This window comes from Rhinolophus sinicus, chromosome 2 (assembly GCF_057876585.1).
Source record: "Rhinolophus sinicus isolate RSI-liver-muscle chromosome 2, RSI-T2T, whole genome shotgun sequence".
Classification (NCBI taxonomy): domain Eukaryota; kingdom Metazoa; phylum Chordata; class Mammalia; order Chiroptera; family Rhinolophidae; genus Rhinolophus; species Rhinolophus sinicus.
The window spans coordinates 144,429,077-144,445,331 of NC_142502.1; the positions used below are offsets into that span (position 1 = coordinate 144,429,077).

Below are 16,255 nucleotides of genomic sequence, written 5' to 3' on the forward strand. Positions count from 1 at the left end.
TACCTCTGCTCTGATGAAGCATTTTCAATCTTTTAATAGGTCACAGAATTTGACCTGGAGGAAAAATAACAAATCTACAAATACCCCAGGTACTGTGGGCAGTTTGACCAGTTAGCCCAAGGGTAGATAGCATGTTACTGAGCTAAAATCGATCCTTGAGTTTATGGTTCACTTGGATAACTTCTTTGATGGTTCTAAAATTAGTACAGTGAATAAATGCACTCAATTGTACAGTGGTCAAAGTCTGTGGGTCAAAGAAAAAAAAATTAGACTTTCATTCCATTCAGAAGGACACTTTTTGCAGTGCCCAGTATTTTCTTCTTCTGTTAACATGTGGAGATAGCTATCACACTATACTTCTGGCAACTAAGAAGAGACTGGATCAAAGACACCAGAGGCAAACTTCAGGAGGTCCTGGGGGACTCTGGCCATGAAGGGAGAAGAGAGGTTCAAGCATACAAGTTCCTGAGGGAAAAACAAACACAAGTCTACTCACCAGCATCCATCCTCAAAGGCAAGTATAAAAGCAAGAAAGGGTCAGTTTAATACATTTTCATCCTTCTTTAGTTGTTTTATTAAAAATATGCCTGAAAGTCTGCAGATAAGCTAAAATATCTTTGAAAAGAGGCACAGTCCATACAGGTATAGCTACCATTCCCAGTACTATGAAAGCCTGGAAACAAAAGTCTGCTTGAGGAAAAGAAATATCTAATACAGCGGTAGCTCTAATTTGCTCTTTTTTCCCCCTTTATGTATTTAAAATTCATACCAGAAATAAAGAGGTATTTTGGTCAAACAATAGAACACTGAACTGAACTCTGCCTAATAACTAGCATAAAGTTGTCAACCCATCTTGCATTAGCAAAAATGAAAATAAAAATAAGAAAATGAAACTAAAAATTATCAAGAGGAAAACAAAGACAAAATTCAAACTTACTTTGAAAAATCTGATTTTATTTTCTGAATCAAAAAGTGTATTCATTACATTCAGAACGTTTAACTTTCCATTGATCTCTCAAAATACTTTCCAGATATTATTAACAGTGCTCAGAACTGTGTAAAGTCAACATCCAATATCACGTCTTCAAGAAAAAAGTTTAAATGTAGGAACCATTTCTAAGAAACCTTTCTCAGAGGTCAAGGCATTGGCAATTCTGATTTTAAAAGGAGAGAATTTTAATTATTACTGGAAATTTAATGACACTGGTTTTCAAGAGCTAAATATCACATCTCTTTTAAAAAGAAAAAAAATTTCTTAGGAACTCATACCAGACAACTCCAATTAAACACAATAATTCTCCCACCCCCCAAATTACTAAATGCGTTAGATCACCTTGGGCTAGGAAAATTATAAAATGGAATTTAAAAATTATACTATATATATATATATTAATACACCATTTTAATGTCATGTTTGCTAGCAGATCATGAAATTAAAACCAAATTCTACAGTCAAGGGACAGATGATAAATAGTCTCCTTGATTTATTTAAGCGCTCATCCCACTGTTTGTTGTTTTCTACCCCCATATTTTATAATCATGACCAAAGGCCAAGGTCAATCCATTTACCTGAAATGAACAGCTAGTAGGTACTGGTCCTACACTGTCTTTTAGCAAGGCCATGACTCAATAGGCCGGGGGGATTTCTGAGAACGTGATTTAGGAACACTTCAGAATTCCAGAGTGACTGACATCTATGTCCCTAAAATCTGGTAGATGTTATTCATAGGCTATGCACACGTACAAAGCATGTCCAGCATGCAAACTTCTCTCATTTGTTCAAATTGAGGTAAAACAGAGAAAAAATACTTAATATTAACAGAAGCTGCATAATTAAAACTAACCTTCTTTTGCTGCTTATTTCATATTAACTGATTTTTAAGTTTTCTCACAAAAGAGATTCTAAAACCAGTAATTTCTCCAATTGCAATCAGCCCAAAAAATAAGCTTCTCCTTTCAAAGCAAAGCTTTCTTCTTTCATTACCAGTAAAGAATGTTTTGAAATAAAAAGAAAACCCAAAAACCATTTTCCCAGAATCTGCATTTTTACTTAGCATGATACAATTTATTACTTTATTTTTAAAATTTAGAAAGAATTCAAGCCTGAATACTAGATATGTTTTCAGGTATCAAGCAATTCTGACAGGATTCATAAATATGATTTTCTGACACACGCAGGAAAGTCTGCTAACATTCACAAATTACCAACAACTCTTCCTTCAAGTGTAAGATGGCTGAGATTTAGTAGTTATGATTAATTTTTCAGTACAGATACAAACTTAAATCTTGATTTTTTTTGGGGGGAGGCAACATTTTAAATAGTCAAACTTCATTCCACTTCCAGGTTTCAAATCAAAACAAAAAACTAATGAAAATTACTCAACTGGCAACAAGTCCCATATTTCAATGTTATTTTTAACCCAACAATTATAACCTACTGCCAGTAATTATTTATATGTAGCTACCTGTTTTTATTAAATAAGCACTGGTCAGTTGCTTATAAAAGAATAATTTGCAAAAATGGTACTTGGCACCGGGTTACCTTAATGCTTCTGGTATAAACAAACGTACTTAGAAAATACCAGCTCTTAAGCACATTTTTTTATCTGTAATTTGAATTTCTAAAAGCATTTTTTAAATGTTACTTTTCCATTGATAGATTTCTAAGGAGTCTAGTCCCAGATAACATGGTTGATTTTTAAAAAACAAGTCCCTAAGCCACATGGTAATGGAATACTATACTTGTTTTTTATATCATATGGAAACAGTTCCAGGCAGACCAAAAGAAGAAGAAAACCTGCCAAATCAAAGTATTGTAAATAAAGTTCATCTTATGTAGTACCCCCGAGCAGAAAAACTCAAAAATAAAAATCAAAAGACCCCCCCCACCCCTAGGCAAAACCCACCCCAAACACCTTAGTTCTGAGCCTAACATTTCCCTAAAATGTTAATACCAGAGCTTTAAGGTACTTAAATCTGTACCAGTAACCACTGCAAGACACACTAGAGGAAATGCCACCAATGGTTCAGCAGCTGCCTGCTCAGCCCTTACCACCCCCTCCCCAATAATATGTAAAAGCTCCTGTTAAGTTTTTTTCTTATGCTAATAAAGGCATACCGCCTACTGTGCTAAAACTAGCAGCGTTAGAGCAGTCAAGTGAAAATAGGAAGCCGACAGGAATGATCTCAATGCCTACTTAGAAGAAACAAAGCAGCAGACAGGACCCTTTGCCCTCTCTTGTGTATGTAGGGAAGTGGCTGAATTAAACAGTCAAGATATACCCACATTAACAAAAATTTAATAAAGCTTCCCCAAGACACCAGAATAAAACCTGACCTTTCCAGTCAAAGGGCACAGAGAGGCCTCTTCCATGTCCTGGAATTGAATGAGTTCAAAGATTGGCAATAAAGGAAAAAAGAAAGCATTAGGGGTGTGATGGGAACAAATGTGGGAGTTTATCGAACAGTCACACCAAGTTTCTCCAGCACACGGACACCCTTTTCTTGGTATTCTTGTCGGGTCATCCAGAAGTTGTCTTTGTCTTTCATGATATCTGCTAGAACTGCACCACCCAGGAACACCATGTGCTTTCTGCGGGGTGGGTCTTCAATGCGAATCTTAAATTTCTAAAGGAGAAAGAGATGATAAAACGTCACATGTGCATAGTGTTTTCTGCATTCTAAACATGACTTTTTCATATATTCTCTTGTTGCATTCTCACAAAAGTCCTGTGATGTAAGTAGGACAGCAGGATTTGGTATCTGACATATAGAGACATTCTAGAATTTGCCCAAAGCTCATAGCTAGGATATCACACATCCGTCCCCAGTGTACTTAGAATAGTCGTGATTTACACCTGTCACCCCATCATTATTCATAACAGCACCCATCAAAAGTGTTCTGATTTGAATGATAAATTCCACGATCACCCTACGGGAAGCCCAAATACGACAGTTCTGATTGTGGCAGCTTTTCCCATCAAAAGGGTGGATGACCGCATGGGTCAGTCACTCAGCTGATTGTCAAACGAAGCTTGGATAAAAGGACTTCTATGGTTTCTTCAAGGTCTCATGATTGTAGTCCCATGAAATAGAGTAAAACTGAAGTTCTTTTCTTATAAGCAAAGCTTACTTTCTGCTGTCTCAAATGCAAATGAAATAGTCTCAAAAAGACCAAATATGGTCAAAATAAATCACAGGGATATTGGAAAAAATGAACACAGTAATCAAAATGAAAGAGAAGTGGGAAAAGTGTTATGCTCTATGGCCAGGACTAACTTCTAACAAGGACACACCTCAATCTGTTCGGTCAGTCAACACCTAAAAGAGAAACCTTAAAATGAGGTGCAGTTTGATTTACAGTTTCACAAATCCTGCGGAAAGAAAAGACTCCAAGTAACTATGTCATTCTGTAACTGTCTTTATGTCACGTAAATGAACTGTAGGATGACATATTAAAACACCAGTTACTTATTAATCAATTCTGAGGCTAATCTATTGGTTTAACTGTTCGAATTACTGTTTTGCTCTTAGGCAGGGGTCAGCAAACTCTTTCTGTAAAGAGCCAGACAGTAAATACTTGAGGCTTTGCAGGTCTCTCTGGCAGCCACAGATAGTATGTGACAATAGGTTAACACTCTGTAAAAGAATGGTCCTGGCTACTTATTAAAAAACCAGCAGGTTTGGGCAAGAGCTGCGGTGGGCCACCCCTGCTCTAAGGGAGGGCTCGGGCAGGCCCCGAGGCAGCTGGCGGCTGCTTCTCTCACTGTACCTTCCTAACCCAGGAGGACTGCATACAGGAATTTTTCTTCTTCTTCACTGCTGCTGCTGCTCTGCCTCCTCCCTACACCCCACAGCCCCTCTGAGATGTCTATAGGCCACTCCATCCACCACGCCTTGCCCAAGTCACCTACAGATCCCCAGGTGATTCCTACTTGTACCTGCTCTTACTGCAGGTGTGTGCATGCCCCATCATTTCCCGACATTGTCCTTAGTGACTGTCCTCTCCCTCACACACTCACTTGACAAAAATCCAACTCAGCTGATCAACTGTCTCCTTGTTCCTGCCCTCAAGCACCTGAACACTACAGGAGAGAAACTCAGCATCTTACTTTAAGTACATCACTTACCTCATCGGGCCCTTTAGTGCGACTTGGCAATCACATTATATTTCTCTCCTCTCTCTCTTCTCTCCAAGACAATCGTTTCACTCTTCCTCCTCTAGTTTATAAACCTCTACCACTTGCTCCCTCCTCAGAGCCTCTGAAGCTGCCTTTCTACATCCACCTTTCTTCTCCCGCCGCCACCCCCCAACAGTCTATTCACCACCCCAGTCTTAATGATCTTGGTTGAATGCATAGTATATAGTGTACTTCACATAGTCCAGTTTGTAGGGAAAAAAAAATAAATGTCAAACAATCATCAATCTTAGATACTAGCTTAAAATTTTCCTTTTATTCTACATGTCAACAACTACCAATTAAAGTCTTTTCAAAAGCTATGATAGTTGATGGGGATGCAAAAGAATTGGAGACGTGATGTTTTACCATCTGACTGGGGAGATTAAGACATGTGCAAGAAATAGCCAGAACCTAGAATCAGAAATATGACACAGTCCAAGAGTAGCATTAAAGGCTGATCACAAATCCAAAAAGATTAAAAAAACAAGCCCACCAAGTGCTGCATTTCTCCCTCCATAGTAGAGCAGGTTCTTCCTATGTACTCAGAGGCACCTCGATTCTAGGCTGTTCATCACAGATGAACCAGAACGTCTGGCCCTGGACTTAGTCGTCTCCATCCACTGAATATAGACAGAGGCGACCACAGGTCTGACCATTCTGGGACAAAGCGTTACCTTGAATCATTTACTTCTTCCTGTCTCTTCAAGGCTGTACTTGACTGCCTTAGGGATTTGTTTAGGAAGACTTCTTGCGCCCTCTGGTGGGTGTCAAGATTCACAAGCTAACCTACTTACAGGGTTTTCAAAGTATGTTCAAAACAGTTGGATTATTGATTGATACTTACAGAAAGTTTTTCCACATCTCCCTTTAAAACTCGTTCTAAGTAAAGCTGTTTAAGTTCTCGCTCCAACCGTGATGGCAGCCCAGGATACATAGTAGATCCTCCAGAAAGCACAATGTGCTTATAGAATTCAGATCTAGAAAGACACACCACAATAGGTACTCATTTGGGGTTTCAGAGTTTCTGTTCTTTATGTCAGCCTCAGGGGGTTGCTGGGAAATAAATAAAATTTAACATATAAATCGCCAGGCTTAATGTTTGCTATTACTATTGTTATTGATAACAACCCCTCTTTACATATAAAATGCTATAATGTTGATAAAAATCCTTCTAAAGCATGTGACACACTTTCTTGCAGATATAATTGAGTCTTTTAATAATGACCACGGTTAACATTCCACAGTATCTGGGCTGTGTTATCAAAGGGCTTTCCTGCAACCTCTGAGATGTGGCTGTTTACTCTAATTAACCATATTCTACTAAGACTCCAGTTCTTTCGAATTTTTCCATTTGCCTTCTGTAGTTTTCCCTTTTGTTCCTTTGCCTTGAGGCTTTCGCTGTTATTTCTGCTTAGATTGATGTGTCTGTTTCTTACAGTTCTCTCCTCCTTCCTTAAATATGCTGCTGGTTATGATACCAGACAATCAAATCTAAAATAACTACATATGTAGTAAAAGCAATATCATCTGAGGGAGGGTCTAAGGAACTCTCCTACGGAAGTTCAGGAGCTAAGGGACATCCATTTGGGCCTCATTCATTCAAACTGGCTTCCAGGTTTTTGCTTACTTCCAGGTTCTCAATGGCTCAGGCCATTGTAATTCTAGCTTCTAGAAGAACAGTGTTTTTTGTTTTAATTGCAGAAGTATGCCTGTGAGTGCAGATATGCCAAGCAGTTAAATATGGCTCCATGTGACATGTACCCATGAGCTTTCAATATGTAGCACACACACACAAACAAAATTGGAGCTGTGCTCCTTTGCAATGCCAGGTCTGTGGAGAGGCTACTGAACTTGACTCAAGTGCTTTAGGAATGCCAAAACTTTAATCACCATCAAAAAGAATGTGCTTTTAAATACAATTTTGCTATTAATGCATTAATGCTCATTAAATCAAAGGAAAAATCATCTACCTAATTTGTTATGAGAACTTATAATTAAGATGTCTAGATGAGATTTTTGATCATCTTCCGTTAGATTTATAGCTTGTTATAAGCCAATTGCTATTTTTATTAATTTCCATTAGTATCCTGCTCCCCAGCTACTCAAAAAAATTAGGTCGATATTTAAGTCAGGGTTACAAAAACAAGTAAGCAAACATTTGCTTTACAAAATGCTTCTGAATTCCTCAATAACCTAGGTATAGAGGAGGGCTTTCTAACTATGACTCAAACTCTAGATGTAATAAAAGATTATAAACCTTTTATACAACTAAATAAAAATTTTTGTATGGCTAAAAACACCATAAGCAACAGACAAATAGTAAATCGGGAGAAAATATCTGCAACAGATAACAAAGAGCTAATATACAAAGAATTTTAAAAATTGAGGGGGAAAAAATTACAAAAATTCTATAGAAGAACAGGCAAAAGCCATGAACAGATAATTCATCAGAAAAAGATATAAAAATGGCCCTAAACATAGAAAAGTATGTTCAACTTCACTCTTAAGAGAGATGTAAATTAAAACTACACTGAGATATCATTCCTCACTTATCAGACTAGCATATAAGTAAAGAAGTTGACAAACTCTGTGAACAAGCTGTGGGGACACAGGTGCCTTCATATAGTACTTACTGGTGGGAATGAGAAATGATACAACCTCATTAGAGGGGAACTGGGTGATAACAAAACTACATCCATTTACCCTTCGACCCCAAAATTCCCCCTCTAGAAATATTTTCAGAACATACATGCCCAATAATACAAAAATACAGTGTACACAGGGTTATCAACTGCAGCATTATTTGTCAACACAAATACTGGAATCCACCTAAATAACGAGTCACTGAATAAACCACGATGTGTATACATTGAAAAAAAGAATGCAACTGGAAAAAAGAATGAAGACAATTCCTAAGAAATGGTATAGGATTGTTTAGGATATATTAAAGAAAACAAAACAAAAAGCAAAGTGTAAAAGAGTATTTATGGTATACTGCTTATACTACGTTTTGTGTAAGAGGAAATAAAAACCACGGACGGGATAAATCTGAAAGTAATGAGACGATTTACTCATAAGAGAGAGGAGGACGAGGGTGGAAGACAAGCGGTGGGGAGAGTAATACTCCTAAGTATACTCTTTAAGGTAGTTTTGACTACTGTTAATGTTCTACCTATTCAAAAAACAAAATTAAAACTGAGCCAGGGATATCCGGTGCCACAAAATGCAATGGGCTCAAAAAAATATGGGGGCACATCAAAGGACATAGGAGACTGTCTGAAGGGACTTTCATTAGCCAAATCAGGAACAAGTTGAACGTCAAAATAAATAAAGACTAATAAATTGTAACCCACTGGGAAAAAAGTCATGAATCCATACTGACAATAAACAAAACAAGGCAAAATGAAAGCACTTCCTTTTGCTAGAATGCTGACTTATATAAGTAAGGAGGAATGATGAATTTAGAAAATCACCTTTTAACTACCATCACAATAAAAATGGATTTAGACAAGAATCATCGATACATGCTAAAAGGGGTGGGGTACAGAGCTTGAGGAGGAGCAGATTTACAGTCTCAAAGTACTTTCCCACAAATGACTTACAGAACAACCATACAGTGGAGCAAACAGGAAACTGTATTAAGAGCTTGACACTAACATCACCACTAAGGAGCAAACACACATCACATCTGGATGTGATCCCTGAGGAAGACATTTCACATATGTAGTATTTTAGCCAAAAATGCGTAACCTGAATCTAATCATGAGAAACATTCAAAGCCAGATTGAGAAAAATTCTCTAAAATAATTGGCCTGTACTGTGCAAAGATGTCAATATCATGAAAAGTTGAGGAATGGTAACAGGTAAAAGGTGACTAAGAGATACGCCAACTAAATACAATGTCTGATCCTAGATTTGATCCTTTACTAAAGAAAAGAAAAAACTGTATGAAGGACATTATTAAGACAGTGGATGAAAATTGAAATATGGATGGTAGATAAAAGTATTTATCAGTAATCAATCTCCTAAACTTGATAACTGTTGCAGCTATACAAGAGAATTATCTTCAATTTTAGGAAATACAAAGTGAATATTAAGGAGTAAAGAGAATATATGCATTTGACCTATTCTCAAATAGCTCAAGAAAAAAAGAGGGGATAATAAAGCAGATATGTAGAACATTCAAATTAGTAAAACGGGAAACTGGATTAAGAGTATACATGAGTTCTCTTTATTATTCTAGCAACTTTTAAGTTTTAAATTATTTCAAAATAAAAAGTTTAAAGTGGCTGAAACACAATGATATAATGCTATCGAACATCCAGTGTCACCCTATCAAAAATCTATTTTGCCTTATCTATTCAAAAACATGAGTGAGATAACAGACTTACCTGGTATCAATGTCAGCAGCCTGGATTGTGTTAAAAAGCAATTCAGCAACACCCACTCCCTCAACATTGATCAAGTGAGGCTGGAATAAAGCTTCTGGTGCTTCAAATCTCTCTCCCCCAACTTTGATAATGCGGCCATCTGGGAGCTAGAAACCAAGAATAACAAGGTATTAGTCAGCAAACTATTTAAAATTTTTCCAGTGTTCCGTAGAACACTATGTAGTACTTTTAAACACATTTATTCTATAACCAAAATGATTATCAGCAATATATTTCTCCCAAGATACATTTTTGAAGGAAAAAAGGGAGGGTACATTTAGATCATTGTTTTTTATCATACTCTGTTCTGCTTTTAAAAACGGTATGCCATGGGGCCGGCCCGGTGGCTCAGGTGGTTAGAGCTCCATGCTCCTAACTCCGAAGGCTGCCGGTTCGATTCCCACATGGGCCAGTGGGCTCTCAACCACAAGGTTGCCAGTTCAATTCCTCGAGTCCCGCAAGGGATGGTGGGCTCTGCCCCCTGCAACTAGCAATGGCAACTGGACCTGGAGCTGAGCTGCACCCTCCACAACTAAGATTGAAAGGACAACAACTTGACTTGGAAAAAAGTCCTGGAAGTACACACTGTTCCCCAATAAAAAAAAGGGAAGTCCTGTTCCCCCCCAAAAAAACAAAAAAAAAACACGGTATGCCATGACCCAAAATACGAGGAATTTCTTGGAGAAATCACCAATGCCTGAGTGAGTGCATGATGTCCTCCGGGCGTGTGCTAAGTATAAACAGGCAGCCAGCGCTGACCAACCACTGCATTTGATTATCACTGGTTATCAATGCTGCTTCTCTTACCACTCTAACACATTTGTGATTTGATGGATACTTTTACCATGTAGCATAAACACCTTCAATTAAAAATTTTAAGTAATTTCTTTCACCAAATAATTACTCTGTGAAACTTTATTATTTTTGCCACCAAAACACTTTATATCATGTGAAGAAACTTCTGTCAAATCATTTAATCTGCAAAATGTTTATGCAACACTGATCTAGACTATCTTTGGTTCTGTTGTATCCTATTAAATTTTAAACGATAGCAGATTAATATAATTTTATTTTTTTATTTAATTTTAAGTTAAGCAAATATGATTTAAACAAGTCAGATACTGTTACAACATGACCTTGTGCAGAAAACTCTTAAGTCATATCATGTTTATATTTAATTAAATGAAAAATGTTAAAAACATCCTGTCTTAAATCACCTCATAATTCACTGTACTAAACTAAGTTACAAGCATTTTTATATATGCCAGTATATGACACATTTCTATAGGAGATACCAAAGTTAGTTTTACATTAATATTTCTAACAGTATATTTATTTATTATAATTACAATAATTATATTTAGATTCCAAAATCAACTTTCCGATTCAATAAAGTCCCACAAAGCAAGTTCTTTAAAACATTTACTTCATGTTTGCTGTAATTGTTTACAGCTACGTGCAGAGCAACCATAATTTTCAAAAACTCCAGAATTGTTTTTATAAATTATATCACATTTTATAAATTATATCACTCAAACAAACAAAAAAACAACAAAAAAAACCATACCAATCCAAACATTCACCCTTAAAAAAAAAACAACCCCAAAAACTATCAGGTGAGTTTAAAAATCACCCAAGATATCTAGAAAAACTTCACATGAAGACTGTTTTTAGCAAAATCTCTGTACCTCACACTTCAGCTTCTCTGAAGGTGTGAGTTCTCTCAACTCTGGCTACTGGCCACACTGGAGCCACGTACCCTAGGAACTACTAAGACTGCATGGTTTCCATTTCTTTGCATCAGATCTTATCCTTTATTTGTTCGTCCTATCCCTCTTCACTTACTCATCGGTTTACTGTTTTTTAATGTTATTACTGATACATACATTTTTGTAATCTACCTCAAATTCTTTGAGAAAGGAGGGCATTAATAAAACATGTCCTACAGTTTTAGTTCCTTTATCCTTTGCCACATGCCACTTTCTTCCAAACAAGTCAGGTGTACGAAAAATTATAAATCTAGAGGAACTGTCAAGAAGATTTCGGGAAACAATCCCCAGGGCAAATCTGGGAATCATTAAGTTGCAAAGTAGTGGATTATTGCCCATTTGGATCAGTATCTTTAAAAAATAAAACAATGTAACTCATAAAAATGCATAATTATTTTTAAAATGACTATTTTGCACATATTTGTAATATGTAGAGCTTACATGAATCAAATGGTTTAAGGATACTTGCTTTTATTGCCTATTACTCAATTTCACGTTAGTAATAACTAGACCAAAGATGAAATCTGGAAGGACTTAATATCCAGATAGACTTACGATAGCAATACATCACAAATTAAAGTAGAATCAACTCCCCTGGTGTAAGCTATAACAAGGTTCTAAGTCTCATTAGTTACAATTTCAAATTTATGTTTGTTTTCAACATAAGTCAGGAAAAGACTGCCAACTACTGAATAATTAAAGCAATACTACTCTAGAATGACCACTTCCCAATGTTTCTTAGAACACTATTAGTCCCATGAAATGCTGAAGAGCCCAGTAATCTAATAAGGTTGAGAAACAGGTATACTGTACTCTCACAGCAGACCAAAGGCTCTGAAAGTCCTGCAGTAAAGCAAAACTGACTCCCAAACTTATTTGACAATGTGACCCCCATTTTAATTTTTGTGAAATACCCATAAACGTTTCAGGGAAATAACATTTTGTAAAATACATGTTGAAAATGCAATTCCAGATACAAGAATCTCAAAATTACATCTCATAACTAATTACATCCTAAGGTAAAAAGCAGTTTATGATTCTTGCTTTATTTCACATCATATGGTGCCCTAAAATAATTAAATCATAAAATCTTAATATAGAAAGACATTAAAGGTCACGCATATACATATTACAACACCCCAAACAAAAATACTGGATTCTAAGAAAGCCTCCTTTAAGCACACAGCAATAATCATGGTTGTCCATTTTAAAACCATATACCTATCATACACTGGAAATACTTACTGTGTAAGATTCAACTAATACTGTTGTTTCCAGGGCCAGTTTCTGCTCTTGCTCAATATTATAGCCCACGTAACACAATTTTTCTTTAATCATGCGAACTGTTTCAAAATCAGCAGAGTGGTTGAAGGCGTATCCTCGCAACAGCAGCAGCTGATACAAAACAACAAAACAGTAAATTCATAATTAACCTGAATGAATTCAACTCTGCAAAAGCTATTACTGCTCACTAAATATGTCCCATCAATAACAAATGCAACAGACCGTGGATCCTTAGCTCTTAAAGAATATTTCAGAAACGGACATTACTTTGCCATAGAAGCATTTATATTTCATTTTCACAGAGTTACAGAATTAACAGTTTACGAGTAACAGGTAAAACGAGCTAGAAAAACAAGCTAGTTTTTAAAAGAGTACTGTTTGAATATTAATATGTAGACAGTTTTGATAAACAATCAAAAGTCTATTAATAAATATTATTTTAGTACCAGAGTGCTATAATCTACAATTTGCTCAATTAATGCTATGTTTATACTACCCCTAGGTCTTAGAAAGCTTTACCCCTAGTTTGTAGTATAATGTCTGACATACACTAGATGGGCAATAGACTTTGTTAAACAAATGAATGAAAAGATAATTGAATCTGCTGATAGAAAGAAAAAAAAATGCATCATAAACACAACTGAACTCTTTATATAAAAACTCTAAAAAATAAATCCCCTAATCTTAGTATTTATGTTCATAAGAACGCCACTGGAAATTCCTTTGGTGGTGACCCTAGGGCAGAATTTTGGCCTACAATGAGTATATTATAACTCTCACTAACTTAACCTCATTATTCCTCTAAATGAGACTAAAGGAACCCAGTGTCAAAGGTGAAGACGATGCAACCCAATTTGTTGCACAGATATCATCCTACAAGTTTCTCAACAGCAGGAGCAATGACATTTTGGACTTTATAATCCTTTGTTGTGGGGTCTGTTCTTTGCAGGATGTTTAGTAGCATTCCTGCAGTTTTAATAACCAAAAAATGTCTCCAGACATTGCAAAATAGCCCTGCAGTGCAGTATCGTCCCTGGTTGAGAGCCACTGACCCAGAGAAGATACACTAACTACAGAATTCGGGTACAGACAATACTCTAAACTTTTTTAACATTAAAATTGCACATGCCTCCAAATAGTAACATCATATACTTTCTCCAGCAACGTTTTAAAGAAAAGTATAACTAATTATAGTCAGAAGTACACTTTAAAATAGCAAACACTAAAAACTAGATATGTTCCATGAAAACTACTAAATATTAAAGTCAGGTACATCTGGGCCCCGTTTTTAATCAAATACCATTAATTTGCTATCACTGTATTTTGTGGGAAAGGACAAGAACAGGTAACCTAACCAAGATGATGGCTTTAATGTATATCTGTTCAAAGAAAGGTTTTATGGCAGAAAAGGCTGCCTACGTTGTTCAAGGCAGTTTTAGGGTCTCTTCCATCTTTGAAATATCTGTCTATCTCTTCCTTGGGAACAGCAAATATAATTATGTAATGCAATAATGTGTTCTCATTAGGATACCAGAGATCATGTGTGTAAATCTCATATGGATTTTTATATGAATAATTGGGTAATTGGGTCATTTCTCCACTGGTGCAGAAGATGTGCTAGAATCCTAAAGTTATACATTCACTTTGTGTTAAGTCAGTAAACATAAACTACAAAATCTAATTTCTATGACATTTTCTTTTGCTTACCTTGATTAGATATCTAGTAATATCCCTCCCGGCAATATCCAGTCTCCTGGTAAGGTGAGGGAGAGAAAAGCCTTCATACACTGGGCAGATGTGAGTTACGCCATCTCCAGAATCCACTACTACTCCGGTCAACAAACCTGGGTAAGAATTAGGTTTTAAATAGAAAGCCCACTCAGAAAAATCAAAGCCAGTCAATTTCAAATATTACTACTGAAACCAAATTAGGAACTTCACCGATCAGAATGGTCTAGAAGCCAGCATTTTTTTAATTATTTGCTTGTTTGGAAGTATGTTTCTCATACACGGACACGAAAGTCAGTGTTCTCTCAACGTCTCTTGTGAGATTTTTAGTCTAATCATGGGCTACCCCAGGCGACAGGAAGAAAAAGACCTTGAGACCTAGGACTGAAAACCAACATGTTCTTAAAGCTCAGTGTACTTCTTTATTTTTCTTTCCAACTTAATCTCAATCCCTGAATTCCCTTGAGGCGAAATTTTCTAAACTATCGTGGATAACATTTACGAAAACCATTGTGAAAGGTAAGTATTACACAACTTGATAGTGAACCTGTTGAAAATAGTCCTTTGTTATTATTTTTGTCATATAGTATAGTCAAAACTGTGCTGTTTTGGAAAATTTCCTGTTGATAGTAGGCAGCCAGAAATCTGAGAACAATTAATCATAGGTCGCCAAAGGATCACCTCAATTATTCATCAGAAACCAGAAGGACAATGTTAATTAAACCTTATAATAAAAGAACAGCTAAGAAGCTGCCTTATTTAAAAGTATAAATGACTGCAAAAGTTAGTGTTTTGCCTTTTGCACCAGGGTTAATTTTGGGGGAAACCCTCCCGCAAAAACCTTTTTCTAACTCACATTTTCTAATAGAATGCTTTTAACAAAAAACAAAGAAACAGAATATGTATAATCTGTAACTTGTTTAAGCATCCTTTTATCATTTTCCCATCCCTGAATTGGCTCTCTTCCTCTTTATTGACACCAACTTGCATGCACTATAGTATCTAACTGTAATGATTTGCCTTCGAATACATTTATTCAAACCACCTTCTTTTAAAGCTGATACAATTTATCTTTCCTTGATTGATACTGTAAGCTTCATAAAAATCATATACTGCCTTTTAATGTTGCATTCTTTTAAACAAGAGACTTTCTGTTGCAAAAAAGAGAAATCCACATTATTAATTAAAAATACTCAGTAAAAAAAAAAAAAGTACTCAGTAATAGCAACTAAAGCAGGGATTTACATTCATTTTCCAAATAGACTTTCCCATCGAATGTCACCTTATTTTCCACCACTCCCACCAGCTTACATACTGGCCTTTCCCTGTACATATGTGACCTATTTTCGGTGCCACACCCCTTTTGTCCCTGGATTATATGTTGTTGCCACTTCAATTCCTAAGGATTCTTTAAGGCTCAATCTAGTTCTTACCTTTTCTTTTGTACTTTCCCTGACCATTCTAGTCTCCAGCTCAGATTCTTTACTTTCAGTTATTCCCTCAACATGGCTGTACCATGCAGCCAAACACACCTTCCTAAATCACCACGTCATTTATTTCTCTTATTGAAAAACCTTCTGTGACTCTGAATCAGGGGTGTCCAAACTTTTTTTCAACGTTTTTTACCAAGGGCCATATGCGGTAAAATACACAAACAGCTGGGCCACTCACTCGAAGTGAAGTACGTATTGCCTCACCTGGTTTATTTAAGTAAACTAAACATATTTTTGGAATTTGCCAATTAAAATTGGCCAATTAAAAATGGATTGCGGGCCGCAGTTGGCCCGCGGGCCGCAGTTTGGACACCCCTGCTCTGAATGCTTCTTCCTATTTTTTTGTTTTAACTGGTAGCACTAGCCACCTT

At 36.3% G+C, this 16,255-nt stretch overlaps 1 protein-coding gene across 2 annotated transcripts in view; it reads right to left on the reverse strand.

The window, feature by feature from the left end:
- Positions 1-933: 933 nt before the first annotated feature.
- ACTR2 (actin related protein 2) overlaps positions 934-16,255 on the reverse strand; it is a 32,851-nt gene continuing 17,529 nt past the window's right edge. For both annotated transcript variants that reach the window (XM_019718100.3, XM_019718094.3), the window contains 5 exons: positions 14,371-14,507; positions 12,625-12,774; positions 9,572-9,717; positions 6,025-6,157; positions 934-3,627 (listed from right to left, as the gene is read on the reverse strand). In XM_019718100.3, coding sequence (XP_019573659.1) covers positions 3,457-3,627; positions 6,025-6,157; positions 9,572-9,717; positions 12,625-12,774; positions 14,371-14,507 — 737 coding nt within the window. In that variant the 3' untranslated portion in view covers positions 934-3,456. The remainder of the gene's footprint in view (positions 3,628-6,024; positions 6,158-9,571; positions 9,718-12,624; positions 12,775-14,370; positions 14,508-16,255) is intronic.